General features: G+C 34.8%; 1 protein-coding gene across 1 annotated transcript in view; it reads left to right on the top strand.

Moving 5' to 3' along the window:
• LOC134528847 (uncharacterized) overlaps positions 1-20,812 on the top strand; it is a 217,637-nt gene that overhangs the window by 86,345 nt on the left and 110,480 nt on the right. Inside the window, exons 13-15 of the mRNA XM_063362514.1 lie at positions 43-113; positions 4,835-4,946; positions 10,495-10,565. Of these exons, the coding sequence (XP_063218584.1) occupies positions 43-113; positions 4,835-4,946; positions 10,495-10,565 (254 nt within the window). The remainder of the gene's footprint in view (positions 1-42; positions 114-4,834; positions 4,947-10,494; positions 10,566-20,812) is intronic.

Raw genomic sequence — 20,812 nt, 5'->3', positions numbered from 1 at the left:
CATATACTTGTTTCGTTTCTTACTGGATGGTATTGCCAACAGGTTCCGTAGGAGGCAATGATTCATCGTCGAGCTCGGATGTGAAGACTTCTTCAAGTCACTCTTCTAACGAGGTGAGAATCCACAATTTCTTCAGGTCATTCAACCGAAAATTTATTATTTCAATTTATTATAAATAAAATGCCATTGTTACAGGTCAAGGTGATATGTTTTCAGTTACTAAGAAGGGGAATCTCGAAATTTTAATCAGTGGAAAAATGTTTGGACACAGCAATGAGGCAGAGAAATTATTCGGAATAAGTCTGTTCCCCACTTTTTTTGTTCAATAAGGCAATACATCATTCTCAACCCATTAACTCTCGTTATCTCTAAAGGCGCAAATGTGTACGTGATGTTAAACTCAACGCATCTCATCCATCATATCAATCTCAGTATGACGAGAGAGTATAAAAGTAATATCTTGGTGAAATTACACACCAATAAAAGCGAAATATTTACTTGCATGTACAAAAACTAAAAACTATATATATGTTTTTATATGTATATATATACATCTATAATAGTTTATAATTTTCGAAAGACTGTCTGAATTGTAACTCGCAATGTTTCAAATGGATCCTGTAATAAACACACATCCTGTAGCATATTTTAGTATGTCTTCAATATTTGTGTTTTTATAAAAAGGAATGGTTAATTGTTACAACTGCCAATTTGAATGGAATTCTAATATGTTTATCGGCAGTTGGATTAACTAATAACAATCAAATTTATATCTGTGTACAACATCCTTTACAGTTTGAAAGTAAAGTGTGGCAGCAGAAAATTAATAATAGGCATTTCTAATTTTATGACTATGTAGGTGGATTATAATATGTCATCAGAAAATTACACGAGTTTGGCTGGTCTCTACTTATTATGATTAATTCCTAAAAAGCGTAAATTTATTCGTTCTAATGGCAACAGTATGCGACGAGCAGAATTCTATGTGAATCGTTATGTATGAGGCATAAACAGCATTATTCCAAGGTCGTATTTTCCACCACGTCTACCGTTTGACTTACTTAAATAGCATAGGGTCTGTATAATAATCCCATTTGAAACACGGTTTTATTTAATGCTAATTTAATGAATTTCTATGTGGCTCAAACATGCCACATAGAAAACTTTTTTTTTTTTTTCGTTTTTAGCAGGAAACACAACATAATATATTAAATATCACTAAGAAATTTAACCTACTAGCTTTTGGATAGGCGTAACTCTCCAGACTTAAAGAACTATGTGTAGTGTAATTTTCCAAACTAAAGTTATAATAAGTTATAAACTTAATTATAAGCACTAACTATATTATGGTTTCTTATATTAATCTAAATATAGAAATGTCAATAACTTTTCAATTTGATAAATGTGTTGTACATCTGTGATAAATTCTCTTACCGATTCATAATGAAGCAATGTCCAAGTTTTTCAAATTAATTCCACCAATTTGCAGTAGTTTTTAACATTTATTATGTCTGCAGTATTTATGAAACGTGATTCCCAACTTTCAATTTATGGCAAATGACTGATATCCCTTACAAAACCTAAAAATTAAAATACAATATTAACTTGAAATTGTTTATTTTGTGCTTTGTATTGTTTCGAGCTAATAAAACCACAGGAAAAGGAAGATTGTTTCATCCGTTTACTCTTGAGAATCAATCAAATTGTAGTGATGATTCGAATCCCATATTTTTCACTTTATAACGTCACAAAATTATGATAATCCCATTCATGTTAGCTGCCAAAATCCTACATTGAAATAATTTTGCAATTACAAACCTTCATTTCCGATGTTTGTGATTCCGTTAAACACTATAAATTTATGTATTAATTGGGTAATTAGTTTTCCTTTCTGTGTAATGTCGACTTCAGTCTACAAATACGTACGATATTATACTTACAAATTTGATTCTCAAGGCCTAAATTTGTTTTTAGTACTCACATATTCAGAAAACCTTTCTTTATACCACGCACAAACACGACGTGCCACTCTTGCCAGCTGAGCGGAAAGCGCGCATGAGTGTCGACGCGCGTCTGAGCCGTCTGGCGGCCCACAGGCGGGACTGGACCTGTCCGGACAAGTTTTAGAAAGAGCAGGGCAGCCAGTAGTGAGTGCGAGTCATTTAGCGCAGGCTGCCTTCAATGCAGACATGTCGGTCACATTCACTTCACGTAGAAAGTAATATTTGCAGCCTTCGTTACTTACATGCGTGTGAACGTGTCGAAAATAAACTTGACATGAGCGGTAGGAATGAATATTTTAGGTGTTCCTTAAGGAGAATAAGTTCGCGCGGTAGACAAAATGGGAATAGAACAACAGAACCGAAAAACATTTATTTCTGCTTGCAACTTAATGCTGGAAAAAACAGTGCGAATCATTATAATTCGCTTCACCAACACTCATTATTAATTATAGATAATAAAACCATCAATTTTATACATAGCATTTCCTTTGCATTCTGTTACTGTGTAAAAGCGTCTGTCGTAAAGAGAAAGTAAAAGTATAATAACAACCATTTGGTTGTTAGTGCTTAAAAGCATTTAATTAAGTTACAAAATTACTATCTGTTATTAATTATATGTTTCAGCTGGTTTTTGAAAATAGTACGATTATATCTCATAGGATCGCTTTAGATTCCTTCTTTTCATTTATTTCAATTTGAAATCTGCTTGCTATAAGTGACACCTGGACTACTAAGCTGGTTCTGTAGTAAAACTACAACTTCTTTGAGTTGCTTCTCATTTATTTAAAGCCGATTTTTCTCAGCTGTACACAAGTCTTGGGATTGCTGTACTGATCCCATCAACGAAAACGAAATTCAGATCAAATGATTCATTTTGCAGTGGCATGTTAAGAAAACACATAAAGACGAGACATATTGTTTTAGAAAATATGTCTTTCATAAATCACATATGTAAATGGTTTAGACTTAAAATAATAGGTACATTTACACATAAGAAATTACCAATTTCAATATACAGTTATATATAAAAGTTTAAGTTTAGTTGTGATTTTAAAAAGAATTATTAAGATAAATCAGAGCTTACAATCGTACCTATTTAATCAAGTTTGCGTAGAAAGCCTAAATAGATAAAGTGTTCAAAAAATTCTACAATGAACATATTTTTCCTACACACAATATCACCCCAAAACTGATTTTAAGAGTACACGTGGGTGCAGTATAAGAAGGAAAGCGTTAAAGTGTATGACTTATGCTTCATCTGCAGTATCTTCTATTATAATTCAAATACACTAAAACTGTTAAATAATGAAGCGAATAGTTTTTTCCACTCTTTAAACTATTATTGCTGATAACTTTTTTTTTTTAGTGGAAGTGAAGTTGATGATTAGGATAAGATTATTTATAGAGTAAGATTTTGTAATGACCTTAAAGGTATTTGTTCTCAACTTTGATTAATTTTTTTTTTTATTTAAACATATTTCTACTTATATTTTAGCTTATCTATTACCTCTGTGCCCGACATTCATGATAATCATTAGAATAGGAAATGATGCATACTTTATGATTATGAATTTTGTTTGCTCATTTAGTAACAGGGATATGAAAAATTAAAATACATTACATTATATAAGAAATAAATATTTGTCAAAAATATCTGACATTTATTCTACTGTGCAATGTGGGAGGTAATTATGTGTTTTCGGTAATGTACACTGTCTCCAAGTTAGAGTGTGGTACGAAACATAAATACCAAAAAATAGTTTAACCTTTCATGGGCTGTTGGATTTTTAATTTACTGACAGAAAATTCGTGTTGGTAACTGAAGCAAGATCAGTTTAACTGTATTTAAAAATTGTACAGAATTATTTATTCTGTACAGTGTATTTTCGATAAACCACATCAGTAGTGTGGTTTGGTAGTTCCGAGGGCCGTATATTTATGCTTACTTCACGACTGTAACAAACAGCCACCATTTTGATAATGCTGTGACATGCACCATTTTGAATTATGATTTTATGGTGGCCAATTTTCAAACATTTGACCTTAATTTTTGCTTGACCTTTGACTATAAAATTTGTCTTTGACCTTGACCTTGATCTATAACATCGAAGAACTTTTTGATTGCCACCATCTAGGTATCGGTGCGCTCCACTCTAAGATTGTTATGTTACTGTAAAACATTCCACCATTATGCATTTTAGGTTACAGCCACCATCTTGGATTATGATATTAAAACCATCTTATTTAGTTCTATAATTATGTCCTCCATATTGTTTTCTTTCGCCGAAGGCCACCACTTGTATGACATCACAACATCTATTTTTAATTTTATTAGCATTTAATTTTACTTGCGACTACATATTTTTTACTGTCGAGGGATGACTAGAAGTGCGCATACAGCTGAAAACAGCACGGGACATTTTTCGGAAATCGATAGAAAAGAAGGGGCGTGGGGAATATTTTTCGGAATTCAATCTCTTTCATATGGGAGGAGCCTTTATGGTGCCATGAACTAAGAAACAATATATAAAATGTGAATTATAATTTTTTTTACTATAATATGTGATTATCAGTTACAAAAATTCTCAAACTTCAACATCTTACTTGTTTTTAGTTTTTCCCCATATAATGAGGCGACAGGGTGATAGTTTCCTATCTCCTCCCTCCATCTGTTGTAATCCTTAATTTACTTTGAAAGATTTCATTATTCAAATACCGACTCAAGGTTTCTTATTTACTTAGATAAATACATTGTGTTTTAATTTTAAATAAGTAGGCGTATGTAAATTCCCTGAAATGACACAGTTTCACGAAGTATTTCTCACGAACAGCTGAAAGAGTCGGAGGCCCGCCTGCCGGATGAACATCAGGATCCAGACGTCGGCGGAGTTGCTGTTGGCGGAACTTCAGCTGCGCCGGCAGCAGCGGAGATACAGCGACCAAGTAGGTCAAGCTTTCAGTGCTGCATGTCTTTAAACATTTCAGTGAGGGATGTCGTCACTACCCCCACCCTCAACCCATCTTCGCTTCTACCTTTTCTGTTGGGATTCGTACTGAAAGGTCCAGACATATATTTCTTTTTTGATAACTTAAGTGATATTCTTAGTAGCGCAACACGAACATGCACTTTATTAGCATGAACAGTTCGTTGGAGAAATATTTCTATTCAATTTATTTCAGTATAACACCTATACAAATAACTTTAAATGTGAAACATTATATTATCACGGGAAGGATAGGTTTACAAGATAATTTTGTGCATTCTGTTAAAAATATGTATTAGAAGTAAATACAATATAATTTTTATAAATAAATTAACGAAATATAATTTTGATTAATAACTGTACAGCAATTAAAAATCGAATTGTGTAATTTGGAAACAAATCTGAGTTACACCTATGTAATATGTATATGCCTAAAGAGAAATTTTTTATGAACCACAAAGATGTTATAGGACCATACTCTATAGACACTTCTAGGCACATCAACGCATATTTCACTCGATGTCGAGACATAACTTTTCAGTTATATTGCACATGGCTAGGTTCTAAGTGAGGTGCCTAGTGCATCGGTCTGCCATTTTGGATTATGACATCACGGTGGACATCTTAGGTGACCTTGACCCCGGCCGCCATCTTGGAATTGAGTGCCACACTAAAGAACGTCGCAATTTCGATACGTTGGCATCGTATTTTGAGTTTCCAAACCATGAATATTGCACGTTTCTTTACGGTTACAGCACTATAGAGTGTCCTACTCCCAAATGTTGCATTTTCGTTACTTTTATATCACCATCGAGTGCCTCACCACCATGGAGACTAACACTCTTGAGATACACTCTTCGATTGTTTGTAGGACGCCATCGTGTATTCGTCTGCAGGATTCCTACATCTTGAATTCTGACGTCACAACTGTCAACTTGTTTTCGTCTGCTGGATTCCGTTATATTTGATTCTGACATCCCAGACGCCACCTTGATTTCGTCGCTGGAGATCGATATCTTGGATGACATAATTTTTCCATTTTTGTTGCTACTGTTTGTTCCTAGAGTGTGCCATCTTCACTCTCTCTAGTAAACATAAGGTAGATTATTCATTACCTACCAGTGTGGTTACTACCATTATGTACAAATTAAATATAATTTTTTATACACGGGAACGAGTTGATTAGAATCATAACAAGTAGGTAGGACCTCTGGTATGGAAAACATTCGAATTTGAACACATGGCTATCGAGACTCATTTAAAACCAAGAATTAAAATAGGTATATATAAATAACACACATTCAGACTTGTTATTTTCTAATATGCAGGCATAATAACAGCAACTGATGGTGGCCAAGTCACAATTTTTTTTAAATTTTGCTACTAGAAGCAAGTGTCGCGTATTGTACACGTCTGCCAAATACACGCTGCAATCATATTGGTTTATATTTTACTTTCTTGAATGCATTAGAGTCAGTCACTATACCATCAGATGTCTTAGCATTCTCCATATTGCCAGCCATCTTTACCAGATTATTGAAAATGCTGATATTACTAACAAAATAATTCGGAAAATTTTCCAAATAAAAATTTTTCCTTATATTATATGGATTGTTCGATTGATTTGAGTCTTTAGTGCGATCCTTGGTGTATGAAAACGTTATTTTGGCTTAAAAATACTTATTAATTCAAATATGGCGAACTGTCCCGAACAAGCTTTAAGTGACCAATTTACCAGATCCTAGGAAGCCGCCGATGTCATATTGTCCGCAATATTGAAAAATTCTGATTATTAATATAAATATTTGGAAAATGTCAAAACTTATCTAAATATACTTTTTAATATATTGATTTCTATCCTTGGTTCAAACTTCATTCGAGGCAAAAACCAAGACCTTTTAGCACAAATATAATTATTAGAATTAATCATCTTCACTGCACTCTATAAGCGATAAACTCACCGCCTGAATAAATATGTTACACAACATCACTATAATTACCACTTATTCTGTATTCAGTGCACATTATGACTACTATATTGCAAAATACAAGCATATAGGCCAAGCGTCTTGGTCTTTAGCAAGTATGCAATACGTTCAAGTAAACACCAACGGCAATAATCTAGGCCAAGCTTATCAGTACCACGATATATTCTTTCTTGATACCTGTCACCCATTTTAAACAAGAAATAACCTATTTAGAGCAAACAATACACTAGTCTAAGCAAACAGAACAACTGACTAAGCATAATGTATATTACTATAGGACTTAGAATCCCTGAAAAATGCTTTATGCTTACTACAAGACCAAGATGATCTGAACATTTAATCTGTATTCCTTACTACAGACTTCACTACGCACATTCATTTAGGACACACAAAATGTGATGCACATTCAACAAAAGATACATATATATGTTATCTAGGACACAATTTAGACGTACTTTTATGACGCACATTATTCAAAAAGGACGTGCCTTCATGAAAGAAGACGCATATAAAACCAAAAGGACGCACATTGAAATACACAATCGTCAATTAGGACTAACATTTGTTTGCATATTCATCTCGGTAAGATACGATAGAATACGATTTGCAGGATATAAACGACATGATATAATGGGATACGATAGGTAGGATACGTTTGGTAAGATACATTCGGTACGTTACGATCAGTAGGGTACTATCATAAGGATACGATATGATACACTTAATGCGATCTTCAGGATACTACCGGAATGATACGATATGTTACTGAGGCATCTCTTATATTAATTCATGAGTTCAGAGGCTGCCTTTGAATACAACAAAAAATATGCAGGGTAGAAAAAATACCACAAGATAGAAATAAATAGAAAATATCGACATTCAAAGAGTTATCCCACTTTATTAAATTTCTCAAACACTTATTAAGTTTGCAGTTATAACTTTGTACACAGTACAGAAAATTAAATACCAATCATTGCTACAAACTGGGGTCAAAACGCTCGAAATAACGTTACTAAAACAGCTATAAAGGGAATTGAAATTTATACACATATTAATTAAAAAGGTTACCAAAGACTTGCTATAAACATAGCAAGTGCTGAACGATGACCTACTTTAAAATTATTAATGCACCGCTAAACTACATTAATAACAAGAGTGCTTTAAAAATAACAAATAAATAATTTTAAAAATTATAAAAAGATACTTCAGAACCACCACGACTCAAATAACAGAGTGTACTTAAAGTCTTGCAACGAGTAAAAGTTTAACTCCTCTTTGAGTTCAACATTGACCGCCACAAATTTTATAAGGAATAAAGTCACTAGATGAAAGTCCGTTATGAAGTTAACAAGAATAGTTCCAGTTGCAAGAATAGGCTACTGAAACGGAATTTAAATTATTGTCACTTCAATACCCTGTGTTGTGAAGGTATTGTGCAGAGAATCTTAACAGTCGTGTTCTTTTAAATTGAAAAGCTGTAATCACTATAATATTAAATCGTGCAGAAATACCGCAGCCTTTTCCCAATAAACACCACGCTGCCAGAGATAACACCAGCTAGCAAATATCCCAGAGTCCCTCGTTACGACGCTTTATTAAAAAAATAATCCACACAACGGTAAAGTTAATGCTATAGGATGTCCGAACATATTTAGTTCACTATTATTCGGTTCAAAATTAAGATAACTATTAATTTCAAGTTGCCCTTAAATATTAATGTAAGTGGATACGTAAGCATTGTTGTTAGAAATACTATTTGTTTTGGAAAATTACTACGACACATTAAGTACTCAAGTAATTCCGCAATAGCTTGTTTGGGGCCATGCACTCTATGTTCTCAGAACAGTTATTATACACGCAGATTGGAGCCACATGCATTCTGCCTCGAAGCACACATTTAACCATAAAGAGGGAAAGTCCAGTTCCATAGTGCGAAGTAAAGTTGCACCCAAAAAAAAAAAAATAAAGAACGGAAAACACGTTTTTATGACAAAAATCTACTGCAACGATATTTTGGTAGCTTCTTGAAATTTTATTTCAGAGTCGACGAAAGAATTTGCAAACAACTACACTGTATGTTTCCAGTAGGCACTTCCTTTTTATAGACATGTTAATAAAGAAAAGTTACTTTAAATAGCTCGCCCGATTTGTGGCCAACATTTCAGGGAAGAAGCTCACTTTTAAAACAGTAGCGCCGCAGGATTGGGCTCTGCCTCGGGCTTCGCTGTGGCCAGGAACACACAGCCCGGCTCCCCGTGTTGCGGGTTGCCTACAATGGCGTAGGTTAGGCGCAGTGCAGATACTGACCTGCTGCCATGCATCCCGAACCAGAACTGCGCGAACGCGACATAGCTCGCCAACAGGTGGAGTAGTGGTGACACTAGTGTCACCCCGCGCCTACGAAGCAAACTAAAACATTTCCGTAGTTAGGGTACACCGCAAAGGAATGTTCAAGAACGGGGGAGAAACAAAAGCTATTGCGAGACTAACATATAAGTTGTACTAAGACAAAATTAAATCAAATTAAACAAATAAAACAAATAAAAAATTACAGCATATTCGAAATATATACATATATATATATATATATATATATATATATATATATATATATATATATATATATATATAATTTGGGGAAATTTAAATTTGAACACACGCCTCAATTCTATCAACAAGATACAATAGGATCTGGTTCCATCTTTCTCTACAATTGATCCAAATGGCTACAATAACTTCAACATGGAATTTGTTTTTCAGATGCATGTAGTTTAATCAATTTTTTTATTGTATGTTGCTCGACTCTCGATGTTAATTTTTCTTCACACGTTAGTTAATTTTCCTACGTTTTGCGAAGTAAGAAGAAATCTTAACCATTCAATTAATATATTTCGGTCTTTACACAACGTGAGACTCACATACAACGAAAAAGCCACACATTTTGGACAAACGTTCTTCAAGAGGACGTATATTTAAACACTAATTTCTAACGTTTTTCACTTGCCTCTTTCCTCGCTTGGACCTTGTGCCTACCTTGCATGCTTCCTGTGTTGATATATAGATTTGTCTTGGCCTTTGCCCGGCTTGGACCATATGTCGTGCTGGCTTCGTACATGTCTCGGCCACGTAACGGAACTGCATCGGCCATTTTGTTAATGAAGAGAAAATATGATTTAGGCTATTGTCACACAGATTATAGGAATCGGTTTATTGGAAATATGATTTGCTGGTTCGTGGCTAAGTTGCAATGAACAATAATTATAATTTTTTTTAAATATTTTACACATTTATTGTTATGTGGTTTAAAGTCTGTTCGAAAATATTATATAATATTAATATTCATTTTAAGTAAGAATGTTTTTTTCCAATTATTGTTCTTATTTTTTCAATGGAATCACCTGACAGTCTTGATGGTAGTGTTCGGAAACTTACATGTAAAGTTGAGTTTTGTATGATATTTGTTAGTTTGGCAAGTAGCATAGACTGGTTTAATTTCTTACTGGATGGTATTGCCAACAGGTTCCGAAGGAGGCAGTGATTCATCGTTGAACTCGGAAGAGAAGGTTTCTTCTAGTCACCCGACGAACGTGGTGAGCATCCTCAATTTCTTCAGTTCATTAATCTGTCAATTTATTATTATTTATTATTTCAGTTTTTATATAAATGAAATGCCATTGTAACAATCTGGAAATTTTCAGTGGAAAAATGTTTTGATACAGCAATGAGGCTGAGAGTTTATTCGCAATTCCATCCCATCAAATCTAGTTATCTTTAAAGGCGCATATGTCCACAGGATGTTAAGATTAATGCATTGCCAACATCATTTTAATCACAATATGGCGAGAATGTGTAAAAGTAATATCTTCGTGAAACTACACACCAAATAAAAATGCGAAATATTTAATTCGATGTTCATAAATGAAATAAAATATATCTATACATATATTACATTATAATTTTACTAAGACTGTTAATTTATATTGAAGTGTTTCAAATGGGCTGTCGAATATACACACACCCTAGACTATATTTTTGTAATTCAATGCCACATACTTATAAAACAGCTGACTGCAATATTTGTGTTTTTTTATGATGGGAGAGTATTATGTCTACAGCTTATCATTTGAATGGCATTATAATATGTTTATCGGCTGTTTGATTTAATAAAAACAATCAAAAATATATCTGTGTACAACATACTATCCGGCTTGAATATTAAGTGTGAGATGAGAAAATATACATTTGGTCTGCAATATTAGGACTATGTATGTAGAGTTAAATTTGTTATAAGAAAATTACACGAGTTTGACTGGTCTCTACTTATTATGATTATATTATACAAAGTTAAAATTTATTTATTATAATGGCAACACATGCGAAGAGCAGATTCTATGCAAATCGTTATTTATGAGGCATAAACAGCACTATTCCATGGTCGTAGGCGCCACCATATCACCTGTTTGACTTACTTAAATACCATAGTGTCTGTATCACAATTCCACTTTAGACACTGTTTTATTTAAATGCTAATTACATGGGTTTCTGTGCACAATCATGACACAAAGAAAAATTGTTTTTATTTTTACCAGGGAAAAAAATTTCAAATGGTTAAATATCACAAATAAATTTTATCTACTAGCTTTTGGATACGCATAACTATCTACACTTAAAGAACTATGAGTAGTTTAATTTTCTAAACGAAATTCATAATAAGATATAAACTTAAGTATTAGCACTCGGTGTAATAATATGTTTTCTTATATTTATCTAAATACAGAAAAGCCAATATCTTTTCAATTAGGTAAATGCATTGAAAAAATGTGATTAAGCATCATACCGAATCAAAATGTAGCAAATTCTACGTTTTTCAGTTTAATTCCACAATTTGCAGTAGTTTTTAACAGATTTATATCTGAAGTATCTGGGTCAAATGACTGATTTCCTTGACAAAACCCTGAAAATTAAAATAATATATTTACTTGTAATTCTATATTTTGTGTTATGTAATGTCCAGAGCAACTAAAACCACAGGAAAAGGAACATTGTTACATACGTTTACCTGTGAGAAGCCTTCAAAGTTTAGTGATTATACGACTTCCATATTTTTCGTTTTATAAGGTTCAAAAATTATGATAATGTCATTCTTGTTAGTGGCAAAAAAACCTACATTGAATTTATTTTGCAATTACAAACCATCTTTTCCGATGTTAGTGATTCCGTTAAACATTATACATGTATGTATTAATTTGGTTATCAATTTTCTTTTCTGTGTAATGCCGAGTTCGGTTTACACATTCGTACATTCTTAGACTTACAAATTTGCTCCACAAGGCCTAACTTTGATTTTAGTGCTCACATATTCAGAAAACCTATCTTTATACCACGCACAAACACGACGTGCCACTCTTGCCAGCTGAGCGGAAAGCGCGCATGAGTGCCGACGCGCGTCTGAGCCGCCTGGCGGCCCACAGGCGGGGCTGGACCTGTCCGGACAAGTTTTAGCAAGAGCAGGGCTGCCAGTAGTGAGTGCGAGTCATTTAGCGCAGGCTGCCTTCAATGCAGACATGTCGGTCACATTCACTTCACGTAGAAAGTAATATTTGGAGCCTTCGTCACTTACATGCGTGTGAATGTGTCGAAAATAAACTTGACATGAGCGGTAGGAATGAATATTTTAGGTGTTCCTTAAGGAGAATAAGTTCGCGCGGTAGAAAAAATGGGAATAGAACAACAGAACCGAAAAACATTTATTTATGCTTGCAACTTAATGCTGGAAAAAACAGTGCGAATCATTATAATTCGCTTCACCAACACTCATTATTAATTATAGATAATAAAACCATCAATTTTATACATAGCATTTCCTTTGCATTCTGTTACTGTGTAAAAGCGTCTGTCGTAAAGAGAAAGTAAAAGTATAATAACAACCATTAGGTTGTTAGTGCTTAAAAGCATTTAATTAAGTTACAAAATTACTATCTGTTATTAATTATATGTTTCAGCTGGTTTTTGAAAATAGTACGATTATATCTCATAGGATCGCTTTAGATTCCTTCTTTTCATTTATTTCAATTTAAAATCTGCTTGCTATAAGTGACACCTGGACTACTAAGCTGGTTCTGTAGTAAAACTACAACTTCTTTGAGTTGCTTCTCATTTATTTAAAGCCGATTTTGCTCAACTGTACACAAGTCTTGGGATTGCTGTACTGATCCCTTCAACGAAAACGAAATTCAGATCAAATGATTAATTTGCAGTGGCATGTTAAGAAAACACATAAAGACGAGACATATTGTTTTAGAAAATATGTCTTTCATAAATCACATATGTAAATGGTTTAGACTCAAAATAATAGGTACATTTACACATAAGAAATTACCAATTTCTTTATACAGTTATATATAAAAGTTTAAGTTTAGTTGTGATTTTGAAAAGAATTATTAAGATAAATCAGAGCTTCAATAGTACCTATTTAATCAAGTTTGCGTAGATAGCCTAAATAGATAAAGTGTTCAAAAAATTCTACAATGAACATATTTTTCCTACACAGAAGGTCACCCCAAAACTGATTTTAAGAGTACACGTGCGTGCAGTATAAGAAGGAAAGCGTTAAAGTGTATGACTTATGCTTCATCTGCAGTATCTTCTATTATAATTCAAATACACTAAAACTGTTAAATAATGAAGCGAATAGTTTTTTCCACTCTTTAAACTATTATTGCTGATAACTTTTTTTTTTTAGAGGCTGTGACGTTGATGATTAGGATAAGATTATTTATAGAGTAAGATTTTGTAATGACCTTAAAGGTATTTGTTCTCAACTTTGTTTAATTAATTTTTTTATTTAAACAATTTTCTGCTTATATTTTGGCTTATCTATTACCTCTGTGCCCGACATTCATGATAATCATTAGAATAGGAAATGATGCATACTTTGTGATTATGAATTTTGTTTGGTCATTTAGTAACAGGGATATGAAAAATTAAAATACATTACATTATATAAGAAATAAATATTTGTCAAAAATATCTGACATTTATTCTACTGTGCAATGTGGGAGGTAATTATGTGTTTTCGGTAATGTACACTGTCTCCAAGTTAGAGTGTGGTACGAAACATAAATACCAAAACATAGTTTAACCTTTCATGGGCTGTTGGATTTTTAATTTACTGAAAGAAAATTCGTGTTGGTAACTGAAGCAAGATCACTTTAACTGTATTTAAAAATTGTACAGAATTAATTATTCTGTACAGTGTATTTTCGATAAACCACATCAGTAGTGTGCTTTGGTAGTTCCGAGGGCCGTATATTTATGCTTACTTCACGACTGTAACAAACAGCCACCATTTTGATAATGCTGTGACATGCACCATTTTGAATTATGATTTTATGGTGGCCAATTTTCAAACATTTGACCTTAATTTTTGAGTAGTATACGAATGTTCCTCCGAAAACAGGCTGCAGGCTGTGGAGCTGTGTGTCCTTTCCGCCATCTTGGATTGTGACGTCACGGCGGCCATCTTTGATGAGCGTAACGGGACACCGCGTAACGTGACACTTTTTCGTGCGTGCAGCCGGCGTAACGGGACACAGCGTAACGGGACACAGCGTAACGGGACAAGTAGATCACGGCGGCCATCTTGGATCCACCATTTTGAATGACGTCATTTTGTTTTCTAGAAAATTCCGACATTGTGTTGTCCGCCATTTTGAATTATGATGTCATCGTTGCAATTTTCGTTATGGTCGCCATCTTGAACTTTAGACGCCATCTTGAAAATCTTCAATTTTTATGTTAGAAAATCGTGAAAATTTTTAAAAATCATTAAAAAATTTAAATAATCGAATTAAATAAAAATCTTAAAAACCACTGTTGCAGTTATCGTTACGGTCGCCATCTTGGATTATATAAATGTTGCATATTTTGTTACACCCGCCATCTTGGTTGAGTACTATACCATTCTTACACTTTACGTTACGACCACCATATTGGATCCTATTAATGTTGCAATTATCGTTATGGTTGCCATCTTGAAATTCAGTCACCATCTTGAAATTTAGACGCCATCTTGGAAATCCGTAATTTTTATGTTAGAAAATCGGGAAAAATTCCAAAATTCATCAAGAAATTAACTTAATAGAATTCCGATTGATTATATCGATTACCGTCCTAGGTTCGAACCCGGTGAGGGCAAAAAATAAAAAAATCAGATCCTTCCACCACAGAAGCCACCTACAGACTGACCTACCTCCACCAATAACAAGGTATTTACCATCAGCTGGTATGACATCATGTCCGCCATCTTGTCTTCGTCCGCTGGAGTCCACCATCTTGTTTTCGTCTGCTAGAGTGTGCTGACGTCATGTTAATATATTGTTCTGTTCTCCATACCTTTAACCTTGTATATTAACATTAAACTTTGACCTTGAACTTTGACCTTGACCTTGAACTTTGACCTTGACCTTGAACTTTGACCTTGAACTTTGACCTTGACCTTGAACTTTGACCTTGACCTTGACCTTTGACCTTGACCTTTGACCTTGACCTTTGACCTTGACCTTGAAATTTGACCTTGACCTTGAAATTTGACCTTGACCTTGAAATTTGACTTTGTCCTTGAAATTTGACTTTGTCCTTGTCGGCCATCATGGATCCGACATTTTATGTTCAGTACATGCTAGCAGGAGCCACCACCTGCCGGAGTACGCCATCTTGTGTGTGTACTTGTATTATAGAGGACATTCCCATCTGGATATTTTTATTCTAACCCGCTACAGTGCAGTAATCATTTATTATGGAGGTGCCCCCCACCATCTTGAAATTCGACCACCATCTTGAAATCATGTAATAATGTAGCTAGAAAAGCGGGAAAAAAATCCAAAATTAATTAAATAAATTTGTAATCCATATAATGATTGATTGGATCGACTAAGGTCCTTGGTTCGATCCCTGGCCGATACAAAACATCTTTAATTTAAAAAAAAATACTAAAAAAGTGTTGGTTTTAAAAAAAAAACACCGCAAGTTCTTTTAAAAAAAATTTATTACATAAATTCAATAGGAAACGAAACGTATACACACATTACACACAGGAAACGGAACGTACACACAGTACACACAGGAAACGAAACGTACACACAGTACACACAGGAAACGAAACGTATACACACATTACACACAGGAAACGGAACGTACACACAGTACACACAGGAAACGGAACGTACACACAGTACACACAGGAAACGGAACGTACACACAGTACACACAGGAAACGGAACGTACACACAGGAAACGAAACGTATACACACAGTACACACAGGAAACGGAACGTACACACAGTACACACAGGAAACGGAACGTACACACAGGAAACAAAACGTACACACAGTACACACAGGAAACGAAATGTATACACACATTACACACAGGAAACGGAAAGTACACACAGTACACACAGGAAACGAAACGTACACACAGTACACACAGGAAACGAAACGTACACACAGTACACACAGGAAACGAAACGTATACACGCAGTACACACAGGAAACGGAATGATCACACATACAGTATCGGAAACACACACGCTTAGTTGGAAATCAGAATACAAGAAATAAAACATACTTTAAAATATATAATAATTTATTTATTTGTCAATAGTACACACATGAAAGTTAAACAATTTATTATTGTATGTAGCCAGCTTTCCGAAGTTCTTTAAGTATGGACGATACTTCCTCGATATACGAGTAGTTTCCTCTACGAACAGATGCCACCATCAGTCTTAGCCGGTCATCCAATATGTTTGGTTGTTTCAACGATGTGTTATCAATCTCTTCTGTCACCATCTTCCTTGCACGTTTATAATAAATATTATTATCTCTGGTGTCTACCGTTTTATCGTCATCCACAAGGTCACTTTCGTCATCGAGCCAGTGATTATCACAAGCTTGATCAGATTTATTTATTGCAACACGTCATTTCCATCGTTTCGGTCTCAATCCACCATCACAGTCTTCGCTCTTACATGCTTGAGGTGCTTCAGCACAGTCTTCGATCACGCCATCAGCTTCAGAGTCACTGTAGCAATCACCGTAGAAGGCACCATCTTCACCCAGATTACCGTATGAATTCGATAGCGTTGACGTCGAAGTGTCTTCATCTTCATGCTTCATTTTTAGGAGTCCATCATTTTTACAAAGTATTGTGAATCTACTGAATATCGGCTTGGTTGTATTCTCACTTTTCACGGTGTTGTTACTTCCATTAGTTTCAGTCTTCACGAAGCCATCAGCATCCTTCAATTTATGTTCTTCAACATGATCGATCGATCTAATACCAGATTACCGTATGAATTCGATAGCGTTGACGTCGAAGTGTCTTCATCTTCATGCTTCATTTTTAGGAGTCCATCATTTTTACAAAGTATTGTGAATCTACTGAATATCGGCTTGGTTGTATTCTCACTTTTCACGGTGTTGTTACTTCCATTAGTTTCAGTCTTCACGAAGCCATCAGCATCCTTCAATTTATGTTCTTCAACATGATCGATCGATCTAATACCATCTCGCTCAGGTCAAGGAAAAATTATTGTTGTATTCTTTAGTCTAGTGGATCCATCGATGTGATCTATGACGTAAGTAGGCTTGGCTTTACATGTTCTACCATGTATTTTTAATCCGTCAATTCGTGTTAACAACCTGATACACCGATTACAGCTTAACATTTTGCGTAGTGGGTTTTTAACACAATCATTCTTCTCATACCGTTCAGCATTCTTTATCAAGGTAAACACCTTGCTACAGTATCTGCAGTGATGTTGTTTTGATACAGCTACATACATCGAAGGCTCCAAAAGGCTCCAATTGCTCCAACAGCTTTTTGTTTCATCAGCGCCAATGATATTTGGCTAGAATGCTACGAGTTTAAGAGACTATGAGGTCTCAAGGCTACGAGTCTAAAAGGATCTAGCTGGTTATGACTTATACATGGCTGCGGCGAGTCTGCATGGCTAAAATACCGCGTGGCTACGTAAAAACATGACTATGAAGCTACAAGGATACAAGTCTACTCGGCTCCAAATAAATGCAAGACGACATGGCTACAAGAAAACTTGGATACAAAGCTTCAATTCTACGAGTCTACAAGACTCCACCAACTACCTTCGAGTGTTTAAAGCTCCAACTGCTCCTTCAGCATTATGTTATAAGATTACAAGGCTACTTGCTTACGTAGCTACAATTCTATGAGGTCCCAAGACATCATGACTACACGACTACGAGCCATGAGGTTACGAGACTACACGCCTACGAATCTTAAAGTTTACGAGACTGCAAGGCTACAGAGCTACGAAGCTTCTAGAACACAAGTTTATGTGACTGCGAGGATACAGGACTTCAAGTCTGCATGAGTTCTTGACTACGAAGCTACTCGTCTACAAGGCTCCAATTACCGTATCTTTCTTCGACGGAATTTTCTCTTTTGCTCCAACTGCACCATCTGCTTTATGTTATAAGATTACAAGGCTACTTGCTTACGTAGCTTCAAGTCTACGAGGCTCCAATGCATCTTGACTGCGAGATTACGAGACTATACGATTGCAAATCCTCAAGGTTACGTGATCTCGAGGATATAGGTCTATGAAGCTTACAGAACGCATGGTTACGAGACTGCCTGACTAATTGGCCGCATGGCTACGAAACTTCATGTCTCTAACTGACTAAAACAGCACCATTCAGTGGTGAGAGTTAATTTATCTCATGCAAAGGTACTTGTTGCAAGTAGTTCCGCTTTTCAACAACAGATATCGCCACATGTTGCTTACAGATAAATAAAATTTATTTCTTTTATGTAGGATGCAGGATGCTCACTAACGCCCGCAAAAGAAGCACGGCTTCGGAAGTCACCAAGGAGAAGGAAATTCGTCTTGTACGTTAGTGCTTCACAGATGACTCATGGTATATTACTAGACTGAGTAATAATATTTTTTTTTATTTCCACCTCATTAAAAAATATTGCAAGTGACGATTTAGTAGCCGAAAATCACTAATTAAATGTAACTTTGAATAAAATGACATGTCTCATTAAGAGTAAAACTCCTTCATGGAGAGATCGGTTTCTCAGAAATAACCAGAAGCACTTGGAGAAACCACAGGAATGATCGCAAGCACACGGAAAAAACCTTCATAATATTGACAAGAATAATCAGGAGCACACGGAAAAAACCTTCATAATATTGACAAGAATAATCAGGAGCACACGGAGAAAAACCATCATAATATTGACAAGAATTATCGGTAGCACACGGAGAAAAACAATCATAATATTGACAAGAATTATCGGGAGCACACGGAGAAAAACCATCATTATTTTGATAAGAATAATCAGGAGCACACGGAGAAAAACCATCATAATATTGACAAGTATAATTAGGAGCACACGGAGAAAACCGACATAATATTGACAAGAATTATCGGGCGCACACGGAGAAAACCACCACACATTTTCTTTGATATCATAAAATAAAAAAAATAAAAAATAAAAAATAAAAATAAATTAATAAAAAATTTAAAACAAAAAAAAAATCTACAAAAAATACATAAATATATTCTGCTAGCTTGTAAACTTATCATTGTTGAGCAAAGATAGAGTTTTAGTACAAGCCAGAATTTTATGTATTTTTTGTAGATTTTTTTTTTGTTTTAAATTTTTTATTAATTTATTTTTATTTTTAATTTTTTTTAATTTTATGATATCAAAGAAAATGTGTGGTGGTTTTCTCCGTGTGCGCCCGATAATTCTTGTCAATATTATGTCGGTTTTCTCCGTGTGCTCCTAATTATACTTGTCAATATTATGATGGTTTTTCTCCGTGTGCTCCTGATTATTCTTATCAAAATAATGATGGTTTTTCTCCGTGTGCTCCCGATAATTCTTGTCAATATTATGATTGTTTTTCTCCGTGTGCTACCGATAATTCTTGTCAATATTATGATGGTTTTTCTCCGTGTGCTCCTGATTATTCTTGTCAATATTATGAAGGTTTTTTCCGTGTGCTCCTGATTATTCTTGTCAATATTATGAAGGTTTTTTCCGTGTGCTTGCGATCATTCCTGTGGTTTCTCCAAGTGCTTCTGGTTATTTCTGAGAAACCGATCTCTCCATGAAGGAGTTTTACTCTTAATGAGACATGTCATTTTATTCAAAGTTACATTTAATTAGTGATTTTCGGCTACTAAATCGTCACTTGCAATATTTTTTAATGAGGTGGAAATAAAAAAAAATATTATTACTCAGTCTAGTAATATACCATGAGACATCTGTGAAGCACTAACGTACAAGACGAATTTCCTTCTCCTTGGTGACTTCCGAAGCCGTGCTTCTTTTGCGGGCGTTAGTGAGCATCCTGCATCCTACATAAAAGAAATAAATTTTATTTATCTGTAAGCAACATGTGGCGATATCTGTTGTTGAAAAGCGGAACTACTTGCAACAAGTACCTTTGCATGAGATAAATTAACTCTCACCACTGAATGGTGCTATTTTAGTCAGTTAGAGACATGAAGTTTCGTAGCCATGCGGCCAATTAGTCAGGCAGTCTCGTAACCATGCGTTCTGTAAGCCTCATAGACCTATAGCCTCGAGATCACGTAACCTTGAGGATTTGCAATCGTATAGTCTCGTAATCTCGCAGTCAAGATGCATTGGAGCCTCGTAGACTTGAAGCTACGTAAGCAAGTAGCCTTGTAATCTTATAACATAAAGCTGATGGTGCAGTTGGAGCAAAAGAGAAAATTCCGTCGAAGAAAGATACGGTAATTGGAGCCTTGTAGAC

This window comes from Bacillus rossius, chromosome 2 (assembly GCF_032445375.1).
Source record: "Bacillus rossius redtenbacheri isolate Brsri chromosome 2, Brsri_v3, whole genome shotgun sequence".
Classification (NCBI taxonomy): domain Eukaryota; kingdom Metazoa; phylum Arthropoda; class Insecta; order Phasmatodea; family Bacillidae; genus Bacillus; species Bacillus rossius.
Note: the sequence above shows the minus strand (reverse complement) of the source record. Positions and strands in the feature narration are given on the sequence as shown.